The following is a 21,537-nucleotide window of genomic DNA, read 5'->3' on the forward strand; positions in this document are numbered from 1 at the left end:
TTACAAGGTGGAAAGGTACGTAGTGTACGGCACACTATCAGTTCGTACGGAACGTACTTCTGTACGGAACAAATTTTAAGGTATGTAAACAGTACGTACCATTTGTAAGCAGTCCTAGAAACCTGAATATTTTGTAGACATAGCAACCAAAATACTTAAAATAAAGACTGAACCTCATTACTTAAAGTTTAAATCAATTATCAGTTACCAAGCCCATTACACAATACCTCATGTCAACAGTCATAGTGATATAAGCAAGAACCATGAAAGTCATAGATGATAAAAGAGAGTATAAATATCATGTCTACAGCACATGTCCTGGTCCACAAGTGCAAAAAGCAAAACAATGAAACACTACAGCTGTCTAGACTCTAGAGCATAGTCATAGGGGACGGGGGACGGTGACGGGGGACGGGGACGGGACGGGGGACGGCCATAAGTAGGGAACGGGGACGGGGGAGGGAACGGCACTCAAAAAATACTCTCTCTAAATTTCTGCTGCCGGGGGGATCCAAGGGGGGCCGGCGGCAGCCATTTAGGCCCCCCTTGGCGGAGGAGTTCGGGGGCAGCGCCCCCGAAGCTTGAAACGAACTCAAAATCGTCTCTCGTACTGTCTCTCTTACTGCTGTCTCCAACAGCCATAAAGGGCTAGAAGAGCCAAGGCCCAACAGCCATAAACGGCTAGAAACCACGCAGGTGCAACGGCCAAAAACGGCAGGAGCAACGGCTCTTTGCCGTCCCCGCACAGCGCCGTCCTCGTCCCAGCGCCATCCTTGTCGCCGTCCCCTGTGAGAAACGTCCCGTGGGGGACGTCCGTCCGTCCCCGTCCCTGCGCCGTCCCGGCGTTCCAAGCCTCCGTCCCCTCCGTCCCCTGTGACTATGCTCTAGAGTCTAAACGCAAGAGTCTCAAATCTCATCATCAGATGAAGATGATGAGTCTTCTGAAGAGAGCCACACGCCACACATTTTTTATTTATTTTTAAATGATTCCGTACGGATCCATACAGTACGGTACGGTACTGTACCGTACGGCGGTATCGTACTGTACGGATCCGTACGTACGTACGGCAGCAACCTTGGAGATATTACATCTCAAAAGCTGAAGGGAGGAATCTTACAGTTGGTAACTCAAAATAGGCAAGATTAATGATCGACATGAAAGTAATAAGTATCTACAAGTAGTCACAAATTTGGTTACTAGCACTCAGCTATGACACACACGGATTGCAATCAAAGTAAATGCCTGACGAAGTTTCCTCGTTGAAGCTTCCCAATTGGCGTCTATCTATCCAAGACTAACTCGTGTTATTCTTGGATGTCTGAAGGAACTATCCATCATGACAACTCTATCGGCAAAATAATTTAGATAAGTGCATAGTACACATAGCACTATCGAAGTCGTGCTATTGATTTTTCGCACTCTCATTTTCACACCAGGTAGCTTGCAATCACTAGGATCTCCACAAAAGACGTGTGTTCCCACTTTGGCAACACATGGGTCACGGAATAAACACCAAAGTACATTTGCATCCAAGAGTTCATCTAAACAAACTCAAGGTTTCCTCGGTAAGACCAGCCAAAGAAGGCTCTCTGGCCCCCCAAGTCAATGGTCTCTACAACAAATTCCTCTCTATAGGGCAGGGTTATTTCCGAGATGGGACACCAAGGTATATGTCTCCAGGATAATGTATCTCCATCTAAACCTCCCAAGAGATCAACTTTTTTTGGGTTCCTCTCTCAAATCACCCCTACATGGTCCGGATCTAGTCCTTCAAATCTATCTACCAGATCTAGTTCTTTTGTTGCATGCGTAGAAGCCTTGCTGTATTGATCCACAACCCTAAACTTGATTAAGAACATTGATAGTAATTAACATATGATTAAGACACAAAGGAGAGAGAAGAAGAGAGAGATTAGAGGTTAGGTTTTCTTTAATTCATATGGTACAAAAAGGTGGCTTACTGAATGTACATGGCTGAGCCTTAGGTCAGACCCTAAGGGGTGACCCTTGGCCTGTACATGATGACTACTTGATGACTTCTATTCATGTAATGATGAACCACTGACTTTATGACTTGACTTCTGCTGAAAATGATGAGATGCTTTATATAATATGCTGAGGGTCCAGTCGGCCAGCACCAAAGGCTGTCCACCTGTTTGGTGGACAAACACATGCTAAAATTCTGCAATTAAATGCTGCGTTGACCTTCTGGTGCTGCCCACACCTGCTGCCCTTCCTGTAGTTGCTGCCGACTGCTGCCTTGTTCCCCTGGATGGCTGCCGACGGTGTTATGATGGCTGCCGACCCGGTTCCCAAGTCCTCCCATGAGATGCTAATGCTGTGCTGCTTATGATGATGATGCTGTAGACCAAGATGATGGTCCTGATGCTGATGATGAAGATGATGTGCTGCTGCTGATGCTGATGATGAATGATGATAGTGCTGATACTGATGCACCTGCTAATGGTGATGCCTCTGATGCTACTGATGATGACGAGGATGCTTATCCCACTGCCGCACTAATCAGGGATTTCGACAGTTCATGCTGAATATTAAGCCATGGCACGGGCATGCATGTGACATCTTTAGATCGGTCTACCATGAATCCGAGTAATCAAGAAAAATCATGGTCCATGTTGTTCAGCTAAGTACAAAACCAGAAGCTATAAAAAAATCTACTTCTAGTTACTTAAGCAAACTAAAATCCCTCCACCTATGAATACTCCTCGTGGGTGTGAAACCCACGGAACCCTCTAATAGAGGGGAAAGAGCCACTTCAAATCACTAGCGAGCCTGAGACTAAGGCTTCAATCCCACGAACCATGCGAGTCAGCACTAGTATACCACCAACACTTGCGTGCATGTTGAGGCATTCGGCATGACCATCCATGATCCGGCGAATCCAGTCATGTTTGCGCGACGGTAATCCTAGTCCATCATAGACCATAAAGTGAATAACTCTCCATGTGAACAATAATAACCCAAGTCTCACTTATATAGTGGCTACTGCTGCTATAAATAAGTATCCAATCATAAATAGCCAGTATACTTTGTACTATAAACCATGAGCCTTAACCGCCTATATCAGCTCGCTTCCTCTGATCATAGGGCTCCCCTAACCTTGTTGGATTAGACCACTAATCCTAAAGATTAGTACTAGGTACGTAACACCCGGGGGGTGGGATAGATACTTTGACTCTTCACCCTATGAGCACAAGGTTTACTTCATCCCTTGAGGCACAATTGCCTCTATGATGAAGGAAGATTATGGCCATCAGGATAGTTAAGGTCCCGAGTGTGGATTCCTCTGATCTCCGCCGAGTAGAGGTGAGAACTTATCAGTAGCATTGCCACATGGCACATTTGGCGTGTGCGGTGGAGAGAGGCCAAAAAGGGCACCACTACTTCCTTGGTTGAAACCACGAGGATTGACCCACACCTCTCTAGTTGGGGGGTTTGGAGGGATCTTTTGGATTTACATGCATTCGCGAGTGTGGCTTTCCCTAGCCACCCCCTCCATGCTAAAACCATCCATAAATGGCTCAATTTGCTTTGACCTCCCATGCGGTCCTTTGGAGCATGACCAAACCCTTCTAGAAACATGGGAGATAGTCGGTTATCGGTTTGCCATATTTGTGCATAAAACGCTCCCACTGTTTCTTCAATTCACGTTGGTAATCCACGAGAATAAATTGCTTCAAGATTGCGTTGCGTCAGTCATCCCAGCAAGTCACAGGATCGTGCCTAAGGTCGTTGCATCCATCTCTGGTTGGCAATGACTTCTCCGTCCATCTTCCCGTTGAACTTGAGATGCTTCAAAAACTTCAGTGATTGAGCTACCGGGCATGGAGGGAGAACTCAACAAATTGGTAGTCCCTTGACGTCGAGCTTCGGAGAATCTGGTGAAGAGGGATCCGCGCGAAGAAGACCGTCGGTGATGCGAACGATGTCTCTTTTGTCGACTGTGTAGGTGTAGAATGATGACTGCTTGACTGGGAGCAACTCATCGAGATCATCCTTGCTTGCATCCAAAGGAGTGAAAAATCCTCTTCTAGAAAGTTTTGCCGCTTTGTCCTTGGAATTGTCCAACACTTTCTCCGAAGCACGGGCCCTTGTAGATTCCAGATCCCGAATACTAGGTGCTCGAGGTGCCGACTCCATCTTGTCAAGAGGGGTAGATATAGCTTCCATTTTAGCTACATGCGTGTCTCATGTTGAGAAGCGAATCAGTGAGTTGTGAATCCATGAAAAATATCAAGTGATCGAGGACCATGTGAGGGATTTCAAACGTGAACTCATGCACTCTTGGAATTTGCTCTACCCTATCCAAGCAGTCAATGCACATAGGTGCCAAAAAAGAAAAAAGAATTTGTAGGTTCCCTAGGCTCCGATACCAACTGTAGAACACTTGTGTCTATTTTTGAGAGAGAGAAAGAAGAGTGTGGTGAAATAACACATACAACACAATATACTCCAATTAACCCAGGTGCAATGAAGAGCACCCAAATATTCACTTTCCCCAAACCCGAACTTGTGCACTCCACACTATCCAAGCAGTTAATGCACATGGGTGCCCGAAAAGAAATTTTTTTAATAGGTTCCCTAGGCTGTGATACCAATTGTAGAACGCTTGTGCCTATGTGCTAGGGTTTTCTAGAGATAAAAAGAAGAGTGCAGCCACACGTACATCACAATATACCCCAATTAACCCGGGTGCAATGAAGAGCACCCAAATATTCACTTTCCTCAAACCCGAACTTGTGCACTCTTTGAATCTAACTGCGCTACCCTATCCAAGTAGTCAACCCACACGTGCATAAAAGAAAAAAATTTGCAGGTACCCTAGGCTGTGATACCAACTCTAGGACACTTGTGCCTGTGCTAGGGTTTTCGAGAGAGAGAAAGAAGAGTGCTGCGGAATCACACATACAACACAATACACCCCAATTAACTGAGGTGCAATGAGTGACGTGTGCCAAAATTGCTCAAGGTTTTCCACACTTTCAGCCACAAAACCTTTGCCATGTGATAGTGAGCCTCTGTAGTCTATACTAAAATAACACACCAGGCTAGCATTCAATTGAATGACACTTGAGGCTAGTGTTCAGAATTTAATTACATAAATGTCTTGTTTTATAGACGGAGGAGTGTTTTGTGCAGGTGTTGATGGATGTTGTTTTATAGACTGAGTGTGTTGTGCAGGTGTTGATGGATGTTGTTTTCAACCATACTGCAGAAGGGAATGAAATGGGACCAACACTTTCCTTTAGAGGTCTTGATAATTCAGTGTTCTATATGCTTGCCCCGAAGGTAAGTGTGTGTGCGCACGCGTGCGTGTGCTTTTTTCTGGTGGTGTGTACTTGTTAGTGGAGGCATTTTTCTGATTTCAATGAGTCTTGAGTTAGGGAATCGTTGATATAGGTTCTGTGAAGGTTTTTGAGATTAATTTATCGGCAATTGGATTTCATCATGTGTTTGTAGACTAGAAATTGTTTGACATGAGCTGTAGATATGTAAAAAGATATGTGATGGTTTTTGTGCTTTAATGATTTATAAAGCACCGATGATGGGGGACACAGAGGAAACTTGAACCTTCTTAGATGTCACCCACAGCCTGGTCCGTTCCATGAGTATGTTAACACATTGGCATAGGATAGAGAAACTTCACTTCAGCAGTCTCTGCCCCCTCAGCCTCCGGCACCCTCTTTGTTGCAGGCTCCTGTTGGAGTTTGAGCATATACTGACAATATCGGCACAAAGATATTGGACTTTGTTTCGGACTGGAGATTGGCAGACCAGCATGGATCTCCATAATCTAGCTTTAGACAGTAGGAAGTTGTTTTGTAGGGATTTGAATTTCTTAGAAAAGGATGTGGAGGTAAACCTTTTGAGTCTATTCTATTGAGAGCACCCAGATCCAAGGGCTGCCTGGCAGGATGCATATTTCTACACCTGTCAAGAAATCATTCCATTGCTGCAATCCTTAATGATGATGGTTAATTGAATCATCCAAGGGCCTGGTGAGTGCACAACCGTTATAAGGGACTTTTAACTAGAGACCAGCTCCATCCCTCAGTTGTGGCGGAGCTCTAGTGGAGGTAGTTGTATTTCTGCATTGGACTGAATTTGGCAACTCATAATTGGTTCAGGTATTTTGATTCTAGGGTCCTAAGTTATTATGATCGTTTGGTCTGACACCGTTGAGCATGGTCCATCGGGGATGTTCACCTCGATGACATTGTGGGGTGTGTGGCTTGGTGGTATCGCCGGGGAGCTTCTCCAAGGATGTAGCAATGGCCTCTAGCTCGGGGGAGAGTTCGAAGGACTCTATGGCTGGGAGGTGAGCCTTAAGCCTCCCTCCTACATGGTTTAGTGCGGATAGTTCACGGCTTGGTCATGGAGGACCTTACATTGGTATGAGAGCCTATGTCTGACACAAAAGGGATCCGTGGATGCAGCGGTCATGGGCATGACTAGGAAGCCATGGATTCTCCGAGGAAGGAAGAAGAAAGCATGGGTGGTTCCTCAGTGGTTGGAATTCCCGCGAGTACGCTGCTTTGCCTCTAAAGATTTGCCCTTGTTGGCAGACAGGGATGGTAGAGTGAGTGGGCTAGGAGAGCAAAGCGGAGCATTAAAGGCCAGTGTGTTGGTGGAATTGCCACTAATTAGGGCAGCTAGGGCTATTTGTCCAAGGCTGGCCCATAAGGCATAGTCATAGGGGACGTGGGGGACGGACCCCTGGGACGGGGGAACGGTGTCCCATAACGTGTAGGAACGGAAACGAACAGGGGACGTGTGAGCCCACGCTGTAACGGCGGGACGGCGATTCCGGGACGGCGGGCGTCTTGGGGTGGAACGGGCAAATGATCTAGTCTTTGTGAGTGCAAACTTGCGAATGCTTTGCAAGAGTGCAACTGCAAAGGCTGATGCATTTACCGAGTGGGAGACGTCTCAAGATGATGAGGAGTTGGAGGAGCAAGTGGGGGACATCTCTATGGAGCCTGCAGGCATTGCAGGGACCCATGATCGTGAGGCCAGCACTTCACATGCCCCTTGAGGCTTTTTGACATATGCACTACTCTAGTGATAGTCTCTTTTTTGTATGCCACTTACGTGGTTAGGGCCTAGGCCTTTGCCCTTGTCTTTTGCTTTAGCCTTTGGCAACTGGGTCCTGGGTGCGCTATCTCCTTTTTTGTAACACCCATTTTTTGCTAGTATGACTTAATATTGATGCTTTGGAAGTGTAAAGTGACTTTGTTTTAGTATTGTTAAGTTTCTTGCATGAGTGCTTACTTAAAATTGCATATTTTGTATGCCGTCCCCCGTTCCCCGTCCCGGTTCCCAGGAATCCCCGTTACGTTCCCCGTCCCATGTTACTATGCCATAAGGACCAGCCCTGGTTGTCTATGCAAGGTGACTGCCATTTAGGGGCAATCAGTCAAGAGGGGCAGCCTGTCAAGTCACTCAGGCCACACATGAGTCAAAAGCCATGCTGCAGCACTGTGCACAGGGTGCAGCGCAGGCAGTGGGGTCCTGGACACTGCAGGTAGAAGCCTGGGCAGCCGTGCAGGGCACAGGGTGCAGCGTGGGCAGCGGGCTTTGGGACTGGGCAGCACTGGTAAGGGCCGGGGCAAGTCGCGCAGGCAGTCTGGATAGTGAGCAGAGCAGAGGGCCGGGTAGAGGGCTGGTTGCACACACATGAGTGTGGTGGCATTCAGAGCCTTGTGTGTGTGGATAGGATTAGTGTGCCATGTGTCACTGATTGAGTGTGTGATTTCTATGGGTCAAAAGATAAGGCATAAAAGCATTGTACTTGGTGAAGCTTAACACATCAATCAATCAAGTAATTGTTGAGTAGTCCACTACACACACACACACACACACTCTCTCTCTCTCTCTCTCTCTCTCTCTCATACCATGTCAACCTACATGGTATCAGAGCCAAGCTAGCCTGCCTCTGCTGCACCACTTCACCAACCTGCTGCAGCCTCTCTTCTACTACCGACACCTCTGCTATGCTGCCATGCGAAGCAGCACCACCATGAACCTTTGCTAATGCACCCCTTCTCCACCAGCGCTGTGCCACATCGCTTGTGTGCTGCCCAATGCTCTCCTTTCGTGCCATTTATCTGGAAGCCCCTGCTGCCCGTATCCCCCCCCACCTACAGCTCCGCTGTGGCCGTCCGCCACTGTGCATTGCTGTTTCCGTCACGGACTACCATCACTAGCAGCGATCGCTTTACCTGCATGGCCATGGAAGCAGCAAACTAAGAGATTTTCAGAAATCAGGTAAAATAAGCTCCTGTACTCACCAAAATTTGGGGGTTTACAAAACTCAGAATTCTGCATCAACACGGAAGTCAACAGAAGCTACACAACCTTGAGAAATTCAACGGGGCCAGCTTCCCAACATGGCAAATAAAGATGCATCTTCTGATGATGAGAGATGGTGTCTTGAATGTGGTCAACAGCACAGACGTAAAACCAAGAGAAGGAGATGAGAAGATTTGCACTTTGAGTGATTGAAATGACAAAGCCATGACACTCATTGGGCTCGGGTTGTTTGACAACCTAATTCATAATGTGGACTTAAACAAGAGCTCAAGAGAGGTATGAGAACTTGTTTGGCAATAAAATCATTAACCCCAAAGTTTTTCTTAAGCAAATTTTTTTGGGCCTGAAAATGAACGAAGAAGAAATTGAACATCTGAGCAATATAGGCTTTGTATTACAACAACTCTGTGGCATGGGAGTTGCAATGGACGAAGATGATAAGAAGGCTGTGCCTCTATCCAGTATAGAAGAGATCTCCAAACCCAAGCCTCCTGCTATGCCCTATCCCTTTGAGGGGAGTGAGCCTCTTCAAATAACAAGTGGCAGTCTACGGGGCACCAATCTCCAAGTCGTGCGCGCTTCTCTGAGCTCCCCCCCATCTTGCTTGCTTCCTGTGCGTGTTGCCCCGCCCCCCCCCCCCCCCCCCTCGTGCTGTTTCTGTGCCTGCCCCCTTCTGCCGCTGCTGCTCCTTGTTGCCCTACTCTTGCCCCACCCCCCATCCCTTGTCTCTTTTCTGCCCCCCGTCCCCCTCTCATCTGTGCGCCTCCCCCCTTATCTCCCTCCCCCCCCCCCCCCCCCACTTCTCTCTTCCCCCCCCCCCCCCCCTCCCCCCCCCTTTTCCGGTTCCCCGCCTTCCCTCCTCCTTGGCTATTTCCCTTTTCTCTTTTCTCTCCCTCTTCGTGCAGGTTGGATCTTCGGGGTGTTCTCATCTCAGCAAGTCTCGGCATTTTCTGTTCTTCACCCCCTGGAGAACTCCATGGCAGCCGCTCCATCATCCTTGACCGAGGTCGCCTTTGCTTGCTTATCCTTTTCCAAAGTGGACCTTAAGATTCTCACCACAACTGTTTGCAGCATTAGAGGCCTCCACCCTGGTTTGCAAAATTGTTGGTAGCCGTCTCAGCATTTTCTGGTCTTCACCCCCTGGAGAACTCCATGGAAGCCGCTCCGTCATCCTTGACCGAGGTCGCCGTTGCTTGCTTATCCTTTTCCAAAGCGGACCTTCAGATTCTCACCAAATTGTTGCAGCATTAGAGGCCTCCACCTTGGTTTGCAAAATTGTTGGTAGCTGCCTTGTGTGTGGACAACTCAGAGATCTTTTATAGGCGCGCCTCATTGGTGAGTTTGCAAAGATCACAGACATTCACCCTACGTGGCTACTACCAAGTGGCGTTCGACTCGCGAGTGGCATTAGACCGAGTCATGCAGTTGAGTCCCCTTGCATTGCATACGGCACAGGCCTTCTTTGCACGGTGGCAGCACGGCTTGGACCCTGTGTCTGACCCACTTGCTGGCATGTTGGGCTTCCCAGTGACAGTTTGCTTCCCAGGCCTTAAGAAGGAATACCTTTCTCTTCTCCCGGTGATTGGTGGTGCCATCGGGAGAGTGATGGAATCCCTCCCCATTGCTGCTTCAGCCCTTGCACCGGTCGGCCCGTGCCTGGGTTGTCAACCGACCACCAAGGCTGAGCGCCGTCGCAGTGCGCGCCAGGCTGGCAAAGAGTAGGAGGATTCGGTTTCGTCAAAGAACCGTTTTGAGCATTTATCACACAGCACCCACCCCTTGGCGACGGGTCCCATACAGTCACTGACCGAGCCTCTCCAGCCCCTCCGATTTGGCGGTTGATTCCCCGTCGAGATCCCTCCCGCGACTTTCAGTGCCCAGTGAGGACGGTAGACCCTACTTAGTCCTCGGTAAGCCTCTCCCAACAACCTTCCTCTCTCCTCTCTGATGAATCTCTTCTAGTAGCACCCCTCTCCCCAATGGCTGCAAGTTGTTTGTTTGATGCGTTTGTATTTGTTCAAGTGTGTGGTTAGAGATTCACTTTACTTTGTTTGGGAGGACGAGATGATACTGGTACTCCAGTAGGCCCTTCCCCAGGTTGGCTTTTGGTGCATGGGTGGTGACTTCAACATGATAGAGGCAGCAGAGGACAGACTTGGAGGAGGCATGGCCACAGTCTCAGGAGCAGAGTGCTCTGTTTGGGACGAGATGATACTGGTACTTAGGGGACAAGACCCTTGGCATCTTCTAGAGTTTGGGCGCAGCCCTGGGAGCCTTAGCTTCTCTCAATTGGATAGGAGCACTGGTCCCAACCTCTCTAGACTTGACATGTTTTACGTTGATGAGTGGGCTTGCAGTCGTGGGGGCATGATTGGTATCTTGGTAGGTATCCTGTCCCTAGAGGATCCCTGGAGGCATGACAAGCATGCAAGCTCTAGGATTCCAGACAGCCTCATTCAGGACCTCGAGATCTGCAAGCAAGATAGAGTAGATATGGGCGGGGATGGACTTTACCTCCGGCTTTGCTGCATGCACATTGGATGTTGGTGTAGGGGAGATCAATGGTTTCTTGCAAGAGGCAGCCCAAAGCAGATTGGAGGGATTTTGGGAGGAGGAGAGGAGTCTGAGGAGGGGTCTGGCCTCTTTACAACGGCTTCACGAGAGTTCCCCAGATAGCCCATGGATTGAGAGTCAGCTTGCTACCGCCCGCATGGAGATTAGATCCATTGAGGAGAGGAGGGTGGAGTAATCATACCATGCTAGAGCTTCATTCTGGACTCAGGCCGATGACAGTCACAGGGGATTTCTTTGAGATAGCCGGCTCCCAGAGGAGGAGAGATGGTATTCGTAGGTTGCGTGGCCATGATGGAGCAATTGTTTCTGATCCCCCCCATGTGAGAGCCATCACCATAGATTTCTTCTTATCTCTTCTCAGAGGTGCCCCATTATCCCCACAGGTGATGGTCACGCGCGAGAGGGTTTGGCGGCACACGAGAGAGGTGGTTCCCCCCTCTTCGGTCCTCCTTATTGACTTTATTCACTGCGGAGGAGTTGGCAAAGGTGGTGACGGCACTACCTAGGGGCAAACGCTCGGGGGCAGAGAAGCTTCCAGTCTCTTTCTTTCTTCATCATTGGGACCTCATTGAAGGCGGCCTTCGAGCTGCCTTCAATGAGATTATGCTCACAGATGCCATGCCTGAGAGACTCTTAGAGGGTTTGATACCCTTGATTCCTAAGTAGGGTGGTGGCAGATTGGAGATCCGGCAATGGAGACTTATCAGTCTTCTAGGGACAGCCTATAAGATCATCAGCAGGAGATTTCAGCCCTTTCTCCCGGACTTGATTCATGACACTCAGATCGGCTTTGTTCAGGATTAGAGCATTCTGGACAACATCTTCTCCTTTTAAGAGGCGACAGCTCCAGCCAGGATGCGGCAACAAGACCTCATAGTGCTGCTCCTAGACTTTGAGAAAGCTTATGATAGGGTGGATTGGAGATTTCTGAAGGGCATGATGAGGCGGATGGGATTCCCCGTGGAGTGGATTCGTGGGGTCTTAGGATTTTACTCAGTCTCGCACAGCCAGGTTCTCATTCAGGGAGCCCGTGGCGACAGATTCCGCCCTTCCTGCTTGGTACGACAAGGCTGTCCTTTGGCACCTTACCTCTTCCTATTTGTCGCCGAGGCCATGAGTTGTTTTCTCTCAGCCCAGAAGACCGGGCTTCAGGGATTCCGTCCCCCCCTCCGCACGCAAGAGGAGCTGCTTGACTCAGAGTTTGTAGATGACACGACAGCTTTCCTTTGTGGGGAATCTCCAGAGATTTGCAGAGGCGATTGAGGTTTTCTGCTGTGCATCAGGAGCACAGATCACTGGCACAAGTCGTGTGGTTTTTGGGTAGGCTTTACACCCGCCCCGACGGCATGGAGAGTGATCATTCAGCCACGTTGGAGAGGGGGGCTAGGCCTCATTGACCCTGCTATTCAGAGCCGTGCCCTACTGGGCAAACTGATCGTTAGAGGACTCCTTCCCGCTGGTGAGCCTTGGAAGGACTTCCTCTCTTGGCCCGGATTTCAGGCCGCACCTTGAGTCTAGGGGGCCCTTGGCCGCAGAGGACCAGATGGATTTTCACAGAGATGTGGGCTTGTGGTTTTAGTCCAACTTTTGAGGACATACTTGTAGCTAGCTTACTTCGAGCTTGGGATCACCTCGGGCTGGTCCTTAGGCAGATAGTTCCAGTAGCCTCAGAGGAGCGACTTCGGCAGCCTTTGGTCTAGAACCCCGTGATCCGTTTACCCAATGGCCACATGTTGGGGGCCTGACCTCATGTATCATGGGGAGCCTTGAGCAAAGGACTAGCCACGTCTCTTGGAGATTGGATCGCACATAGGCAGTTACCCTTGGAGGTGTAGGAGAGAGGCTTGATAGGGGTCTGGGGTAGAGACAGGCTCCGCATCGACATCGACTCAGCTATCCCTCAAGAGTGGCTGACTCCTATTCCAGATCGGACTCCCCCAGTGTGGCTAGGTGTGTTTACCAGACATGATATTCTTGTGGTGGTCCACGGAGCAGATGAGGATAGTGGTTTGCTCACTTTTTCTATTGGATCCCGTGGAAGATTAGAGAGGTCCGAGCTTCCCTTAGAGGATTTCAGTGGCTGCACCTTGCAGAGGGTGAGGGTGATTGGTTTTCAGGCACGAGAGTGACACATACACCCACGGCTGGCCAAGGTGGCCAGGGAGAGATTTTGGCGGCTATGGATATGGGAGTGCCAACCTCTCACGCGCCTACAGTGGGATCTGGGAGAGTGGACTTGGCATGACCCCACTGATCGGGAGGAGACTCTGGATGCCCCCTTCTCTGTAGGTGGGGTTGTGACCTGCCGAAATACGATGGTGAGAGAACTGAAGGGCTAGCCCTTCCCCATCCTCCTCGTAAGCTGTGACCACCTCTGCCTCTGTGGCCCAAGTGATAGTGCCCCTTGTAATGATCCAAGTCGAGGCCCTGTCCATATTGAAGATGTGGAGAATCCACTACCAAATCTACTGTGCCTTCGGCCAATCCCAAAGACAATGTCACTATCCATCTTCACCATGGAGAGGGCCCAGGTCGAGGCCCTGTCCATAGTGAAGATGTGGAGAATCCGCTACCAAATCTGTTGACCTTCGGCCAATCCCAAAGACAATGTCGTTGAGACTCCTGAGGATGGCCACACAGCGGGCGAGTTGTTGGCCAACCTCCAATTGCCAATCAAGTGCCAGCTGCCAAGGTCTGGTGTGCCATCAATCAAAGAAAGAGGGTGATCTTTCTTGGCCGAAAACTGTCCTAGAGCCTCTTCCAGAAATCTGAAAGGAAACGTTGTAAGAGGCACTGTGACTGCCAATGTGCTGTTGCTGCCGGGGTGCCATCAATCTCCGGCATCTAGATCCTGCGGCCTAGCCATGCTATATATGCGAACCACTAGTGACCAGGCTCATGCTAGAGATGGGAGATTTGCAGTAGCATTGCAGCCTGGCACATTTGGCGAGCTAGATGCAGTGAGGCTATCGAGGGTACCCACACTTTGCCTGTTGAGTCCATCAAGAGCATTTGGCTCGACATCATTCACACCCTCTGTGGTCAGTGGGGGAAGTTATGCGGAGGTTCTGACTGCATGTGGAATCGACAGGAAGCTTTCTTGAGGCTTTGGAGGCCTGGCCCTTTTCTCACAGATAGAGGTGGTGACCTCGCTTGGCATTTCAGACCACCTGTGTGGTTGTTCCCCCCCCCCCTCCCCCTGTATGAGATAGCCTTCTCCTCACAGAACGGCCAGCCGGAGGAGAAGTCTCTCTTCCCCTTATGATCATTTGATTCCCGCCCCGCACATGAGGTGAGTTTGTATCTAGCCCTTTGTGGTTATATCTAGCCCTTTGTGGCTGTCTTTCATTAACTAATAGAAGGATCTTTTTCCCGGAGAAAATTTTTTTTTTTCCAAATCTTCAGAAATTCTAACATTTGTGAGGATAGCTCGAGAGACGTCATATGATATATGTGGCTGCAATCCTTATTGAGGAAGACCGTCGTCTCAAAAGTCAATTTGAGAAAGGGGTTAGTTTTGAGAGAGCTATGGTAACCAAGTAGAAGGAGGGAAATAAGGACATCAGATGCAACTATGCAAAAATCTTGGACACAAGGAGGAAAGATGCTTCAAAAAGATGGCCAAAGAGCAGGAAAAGACACATGCCAACCTTGTACAAGAAGCTTAAGAAGAAGATGTGCCTGAAGCTGAGACATCCACAGCAATATAGCAAGCATTTACAGCTGTGGAAGGTCTTTCTCTTAATGAGGAAGATTATGATTGGGCTTTTTAAAAGCCTATGTGTGAGAGTCAAGGATTCTCTGTCCGAGAAGCACCCCAAAAACTGAATTAAATAATATTTATGCGTATTTTCATTTTGTAATGGCTTAATGTTATAAAAGGCTTCATTTCCATTTCGTATTCCTGTTTAGAGCAAGGGGAGGTTTTCTTAGAAAGCTGATGTAGGCTGTCATTAGATGGTCAAGCTCTTATATCAGGCTTGACATGAGAGTTTAGGTGTTGGTGCCACACACTAGCTTGTTAGTTTTACCCTTCATAGTAACAGAAGTAGACTTTTTTTTTTTGGGGTCTTTTACTAGTTTGTTGGTCCCATGGGTCATATTTGGCCCCTAGTGGACGATAATACAATCTTCTTTTTCTTCTTCTTCTCTCTCTCTCTCTCTCTCTCCCTCTTTGCTGTTCGCCTGCCTCTCTTCCCGCCTGGGCTGGCCCGTCCCTCCGCCTCCCTCTTCCCACCCACCCTTCCTCAGGCCCCCAAGGCAGGAACATAACTCTCTCTCTCTCTCTGCTGAATCTCTTCTCTCTTTCTCTTTCCCCTACATGACTTGACCCCCCCCCCCCTCCCTTCTGCTGCTGTTTCGCGTTGGTGTCATGGATTAATTTTCAGTCCATTGGCTGTGGGAAGTTCTGCAAAAAGTCATGTCCAAGACCGGGTTTAAAGAGGAGCTCGTGAAGGTGGAGGACAAGCTCGGCACAATTATCAAAGAAAACAAGAAGATGGTCGACTCTTCCGTTACCGCAATCATAAACCGCCTCTCCAAACTCGAGAAGGGATTTGACAAAATCCAAGAGCTCGAAGAGAGAACATCCAAGCAAGAGGCTGAGATTTCAGCCTTAAAGGAGGAATTAGTGGAGGCCAAAATGCATGCTAAAAGTCAAGCGGCTGAAATCTCAGCCCTCAAAAAGGAGTTGGAAGCCACTTCAAAAAGCAAGCTTGAGGATGGAAAATTTCAGTCCTTCTTTATTGAAGAGCTGAATACCATCAAGGAACAAATGAGGATCATTCGAGAGGAGGAGGAGCAACATAAAGAGAAGACATCTTCATGGGTGGAGGTGATCACAAAGACACAAAAGAAGATGGACGAGGCGGAGAAATGGATCGTGGTCGCCAAGAAAGGGAAAGGTAAAGAATCACCACCCATCCCCACTCCCACCATCATCAACATGACCCTTGAAGAGGAGCAAAGGAGGAAGACCCGGGCCTTACATGTACGAGTGTCCGGTCTAAAAGACCGTGATGATGTGGAAGGGGAAACCAAGGAGCTCTTCTATATGATGGGCATTGAAGCCACGCACACCAAGGCATGGAGAGTGGGAAAGAAGAGAGAAGGTAGTGGCGAATCTTCTAAGGAGAGAGCACTTATCCTTCGTTTCCCCTCCATGGAAGCGAAAAAGGACTTCTTGAAGAGACGTCCTACACTCAAGAAGACGAGAATATTTCTTGGAGATGACCTCACACTCTGGCAACTTGCCCACATGAAAGAAGTTATGCCCGAGATAAGGGCAGCTCGAGAGAAAGGGAAAGTGGCCTTCTATAGAGATGGTAGAGTGGTGATTATGGAGAGGCGCTCTTCATGACGGCGCGAGACCTATGGGACTACACTCAAAGTAGTAGGATCTCTACGCCTTGATGTAGGGGCTTTTGAGGATAGTTTCACTGGGAGGGACATCAACTTCTACTGTGAGACGCATGAGGCTCCTGGACAGTCCATGCCACATGTTAGTGGATACCGATGGGAGACAGCTTGTAGACAGGAGACCCGTTTAGAGCATAGAGGACGGGGCTTAGGAGGAGTGGCAGTATTGTTTAGAGAGGAGCTACAGCCACTGATACATATAGTCCGCAGAGATGAGCAGGCTAGGTACATGTGGGTTAGACTGAAGGCAGAGACGGGCAGATATCTCTACATTGCTATATGCTATTTTGCTCCTAGTACATCAGTGTATGCATCACCTAGCGGGCAGTCTCCCTTTTCTATTTTGGATGATGACATTTGGGAGTTCTCCAGGGATGGTGACATCACTCCTGGGGGACTTCAATGCCAGGACCGCCCATAACCAGACAGTATTTTATGATACCTCAGAGGAGATGTTGAGGGAGCTTGATGTTAGGGATATGGGCCTATCTAGACTCTCACAGGATGAGGAACATACAGTGTATGGGCGGTATTTGATAGACATGGAGACTGCACATGGATTGGCCATCCTGAATGGCCTACAGAGATTCCCGACATTGGGCGGTTTCACTAGCTTTCCACATAGGCATGGTGCTAATACAGCGGACTATGTTATGGCTCAGCCCAGTCTCATTCCCTCTTTTCAGGATTTTATGGTAGGCACTAGGCTGGTTGGAATAGCAGTGGATCATGCTATCTTGTTCTTCACGCTCACATTTCAGTTCAGCAGCGCTCCATTGGGACACGTCTCCACACACACTCGTTATACCTTTACGAGGGAGACTGACACCGTGTACACGGATGAGATATACAGACGCTTATGTGCCGAGGAGCCGGGACGGCCATTAGATGAGCTCACTCAGATATTGATAGAGACGCTTCATGCTGCAGCATTAGAGGCATATCCCCATGGTCAGCCTACACGGAGACGATCTGGGAACATGCCCCAGAACAGTTGGTATGATGAGGAGTGCAGAGAGATGAGGATCAGATTACAGAGAGAGGTGCTCATGGGTGTTACCACTTACAGACAGTCACGGACTACCTTGTGGCACCTAGTGCGACGGAAGAAGAGGGCTTATCTTGCTCAGTTAGAGAGAGATTTGTATCAGTTATTTATGAGTCAGGACTTAGGCGAGGCATGGAGACTATTCCATGAGCATTCACCATCACCAGCCATTACCTCCACAGAGATTTGGGGTGAGTATGCAGCATCCCTGAACATAGCAGTAGGACAGCCGCCCCTGCTAGACCCATTGGAGCCATGCCCAGAGACATGTGCTTTCTTTATTGCCGCGATGGTAAGGAAAGCTATTGACAGGATGAGGACTGGGAGAGCATATGATCATGATGGTTTGGTAGCAGAACACTTTATTCATGCCAGAGATATGCTTGCAGAGCTTATTGCTATGATGTTTAACCGAGCCATGTGTGAGGGTTTTCTTGAGACTTGGAATATGTCCATGATTGTGCCTATCTTCAAGTTAGGGGATCCCATGCTTCCTGGGAATTATCGTACCATCATGATTAGTCACACATTGACTAGATTATATGCATCTATTCTTGAGCAGGAGTTGAGTAGATGGGCAGAGAGAGAGGGCATACGTGCATCAGGGCAGGCAAGGTTCAGGAGAGGTTTCTCCACTCTTGACCATATCTTGACACTCAGAGCTATTATTGAGGAGGGCAGATTATATGGCAGGAGGATTTATTGTTGCTTTGTGGATTTCTACAAAGCTTTTGACACAGTACCGAGAGCCAGACTGATGCACAGACTACAGGAGATGGGAGTGCCCACAGAGCTGATTTGGGGAATCATGGCTTTATATAGGACAGTTGTGGGGCAGGTACGTACTACTCAGGGTATATCTGAGATGGTTCACTCCACTATTGGGGTGAAACAGGGCTGCCCCCTTTCTAGAGCGGGAGGGTGATAGAGGAGCACAGCTAGCAGGGACATGGATTCCGCTGTTATTGTATGCTGATGATATTGTGCTGATCTCAGATTCTCCAGAGGGGATGCAACGTCATTTGGATGCATTGCACACGTTTGCACAGGACAATGGATTGTCTGTTAACCTTGGTAAAACCCAGGTGATGGTGTTTAACACCACAACACAGTGGGTTAGGAGGTTAGTACCCACCTTTACATATGGTCAGGAGACAGTGGAGTATACAGATGCATATACTTACCTTGGTGTGATTTGTAGTGGCCCACTATTTTCCTTGAGGAGAGCAGCGGAGACCAGATTGACCAGAGCTTATGCAGCATTGGGGAGACTAGAGAGGATGTGTTCGCGGGTTCAGTTTCAGGAACCTCGAACAAAGCTCTGGCTCTTTGACACTTTGGTCACTTCAACCATGCTGTATGGAGTGGAGATATGGGGACCCTCAGTGGATCACCACAGCCAAGCTGGTAGCACTGATGGATGGAGATGTATGGAGAGGCCCTTGGTTTCTATGATTTCCCGGATGATTAGGGCCAAGGCCGCCATACCACATGATATTATCCGTGCAGAGATGGCTGCCCCCCCATTGGTAGTAGAGGCACTCACTCGATCAGTCTCCTTTATACATAGCACTTGGGCTCTCCCTAGAGACAGATATGCTCGCTTAGCCCTGGAGTCTTCACGACAGTTGGCATCACAGGGAGACGGATCATGTTGTATGCACAGATGACAGCTTGGTTCCAACTGCATGGCTTTAGTATGGACAGGCTACCTCCATTTCAGTACTCCCTGGTGGATGCACCCTCCCTCTCTCTCACACGGGCAGAGATTACCAGACTTATCAGGCAGGACTTGACTCAGCTGGACGCTAGGAGGACATGGATACAGCCGACACACGAGCTTGGTACGAAGATGGCTTTCTATAGAGATCATCTTCTCCAGCTCACGTAGGATGGGTTTGTGATTAGACCCAGCTACATGGATACTCATCTTTCTCATGGGGTACGGTTGGCTATTGGTCAGATGCGCACATCCTCACACCAGCTAGAGATTGAGACTGGCAGATTCAGAGGAGTACCAGCTGAGGCCAGGATTTGTCAGCTGTGCCAGATGGAGCCAGAGACAGAGTTACATTACATATGTCACTGTACAGTATATTATGAGATACGAGGCCGTTTTCACTGCCTGTTTAGAGAGGGATTCGGACCACTTTCTAGAGTCATGAGATACCATGATCAGAGATGCCTCGGATTATACTTGCTGGAGCTTCGTAGACATAGAGAGGGTCTCTTGAGAGGGAGGGGATCGGAGAGGGAGAGACACCTACAGAGGCAGATTACAGACTTCTTTCGACCAGAGATTGAGCAGTCAGGCCAGCAGGCATTGCAGCTAGCCCCAGAGTATAGCTGTACCAGAGGTACACTGATTGATCGGGCTATAGAGCTGGGGCGGTCTAGGCGCCCCAAGATGAGAGGTCCATCTCTACACCGGCGGAGACTACAACAGAGGATCAAGACCATACTAGCACGGCATGGGAGACGTCCAGTGAGAGTACTCACCATGGAGGACATTGAGGATATCCGCCATCGACCGATGAGGGACATCTTTGGATAGTGATGTGTATGATGGTTACCTTTGTTGCTGGAGTTTTCCTCCCAGATGTTATCCATTATGAGCTCCTAGTACCGTACTTTTCCTCATAGTTGTTTCAGTTTCAGTTAGTTGTTTAGTTGTTTTTAGCTTTTCTTACACAGACATTGTATCAGATCCACCAATTGTTGTAACCTTTTTTGTCTCTTAGGTCATTTTGGCCTTCTGAAGACGTTAATATATCATTTCATTTCATTTCTCTCTCTTAGAGCCCAAAGAGAGGGCTACCTCGAGTAGAGGGATTCCAGTGGGAGTCAGCATACAGGAGGACCACACGCCAGGGTACCTCGAGAGGGTCGGGGGGAGTAGCAGTTCTATTCAGACGGGAGCTACAGGGGAGACTGAGAGTGGTAGCACAGGATCTAGAGGCCAGATACATGTGGATCAGCTTACAGCTCTCACAGGACAGGGTTATATACATAGCCCTATGGTACTTTCCTCCATCAGGATCCTCATATGTCATTACAGAGGACATGCCACAGGAGGAGGAGACAGGAGCCTCGCCATACACTTGTCTGTCAGAGGTGATTATGCATTATTGTACACTAGGGGAAGTATTTCTTACGGGTGACTTCAATGCCCACACACAGAGCAGACAGTGTGAGGTGTAGAACTATGATGACATGGAGATCCTCCACCCTGTGGATCCAGAGGAGATAGGGGCTAGTCGGGCATCAGAGGACACTGGACCAGACAGAGGACATTATGGGGATCACTTACTAGAGTTGGGAGCCAGGCATTGTCTCGTTGTTTATAACAGGATGCTACAGTGGCCGGGATCAGGAGGGCTGACATGCTTCCCACATGGGGGTCATACACGGACCGGAGGCATAGTGGTATATTACATTATGGGGTCTTTGGAGGCATCATAGCTTGTCACCTCATTTTCCATCCCACCTCGTCCTATTGGGGCAGATCATACATACTTGGCATTTTCACTAGCCGGATCACCGGTATCACCAGCCCCCACATACCGACGCCACACACTACCATCTACTTCACACATGAAATGGCAGACATATACACTGGTAGAGTAGAGGATGGGCTCCTACTCATGGATCCCGTGGCACCTATGGATACCATTACAGCCCAGCTGGCATCACTCCTACACACGACTGCATTACAGAGCTTCCCACATCGTGTCCACTTAGGAGAGCGTGCAAGATCTGGGACTATGCCCCAGAACAGATGGTATGATGACGAGTGCAGAGCCCTATACTCACGGCTCCGCATACAGAGAGCCTTGGGAGCCATCACAGAGCAGGAGTCGAGGAGAGAATGAGGAGACTTACTCGCCCCGCAAAAGGCGGGCCTTCGCAGAGATACAGGAGAGCTAGAGATCTTTCGTTTCTTCATGAGTAGAGATAGCCCTATCTCATGGCGGCACTTCAGAGAGCCCCGGCCACCGACACCCATTGCAGACCCACAAACATGGCACACATATGCAGAGGGACTATACCACGCGCCACAGCAGCCACCTATACCTCAGCCACAGGAGCCTCGACCTACCATAGCTAGCTTCTTTACCCACTCGATAGTAAAGGAAGCTATCCGCCGCCTATAGCATGGATG

The 21,537-nt window shown here is 49.0% G+C and overlaps 1 protein-coding gene across 4 annotated transcripts in view; it reads left to right on the forward strand.

Annotated features, from left to right (window-relative positions):
* Nucleotides 1-21,537, forward strand: part of ISA1 (isoamylase 1) — a 154,894-nt gene that overhangs the window by 39,415 nt on the left and 93,942 nt on the right. For all 4 annotated transcript variants that reach the window (XR_015263198.1, XR_015263199.1, XM_086781408.1 and 1 more), the window contains exon 7: nucleotides 5,204-5,311. Coding sequence is in view for 2 of the 4 variants with exons in the window: in XM_086781408.1 (XP_086637534.1) it covers nucleotides 5,204-5,311 (108 nt within the window). In the remaining 2 variants the exon portion in view is untranslated. The remainder of the gene's footprint in view (nucleotides 1-5,203; nucleotides 5,312-21,537) is intronic.

Source organism: Cibotium barometz, chromosome 43 (genome assembly GCF_041138505.1).
Source record: "Cibotium barometz isolate CiBa-2024 chromosome 43, ASM4113850v1, whole genome shotgun sequence".
Taxonomy (NCBI): Eukaryota; Viridiplantae; Streptophyta; class Polypodiopsida; order Cyatheales; family Cibotiaceae; genus Cibotium; species Cibotium barometz.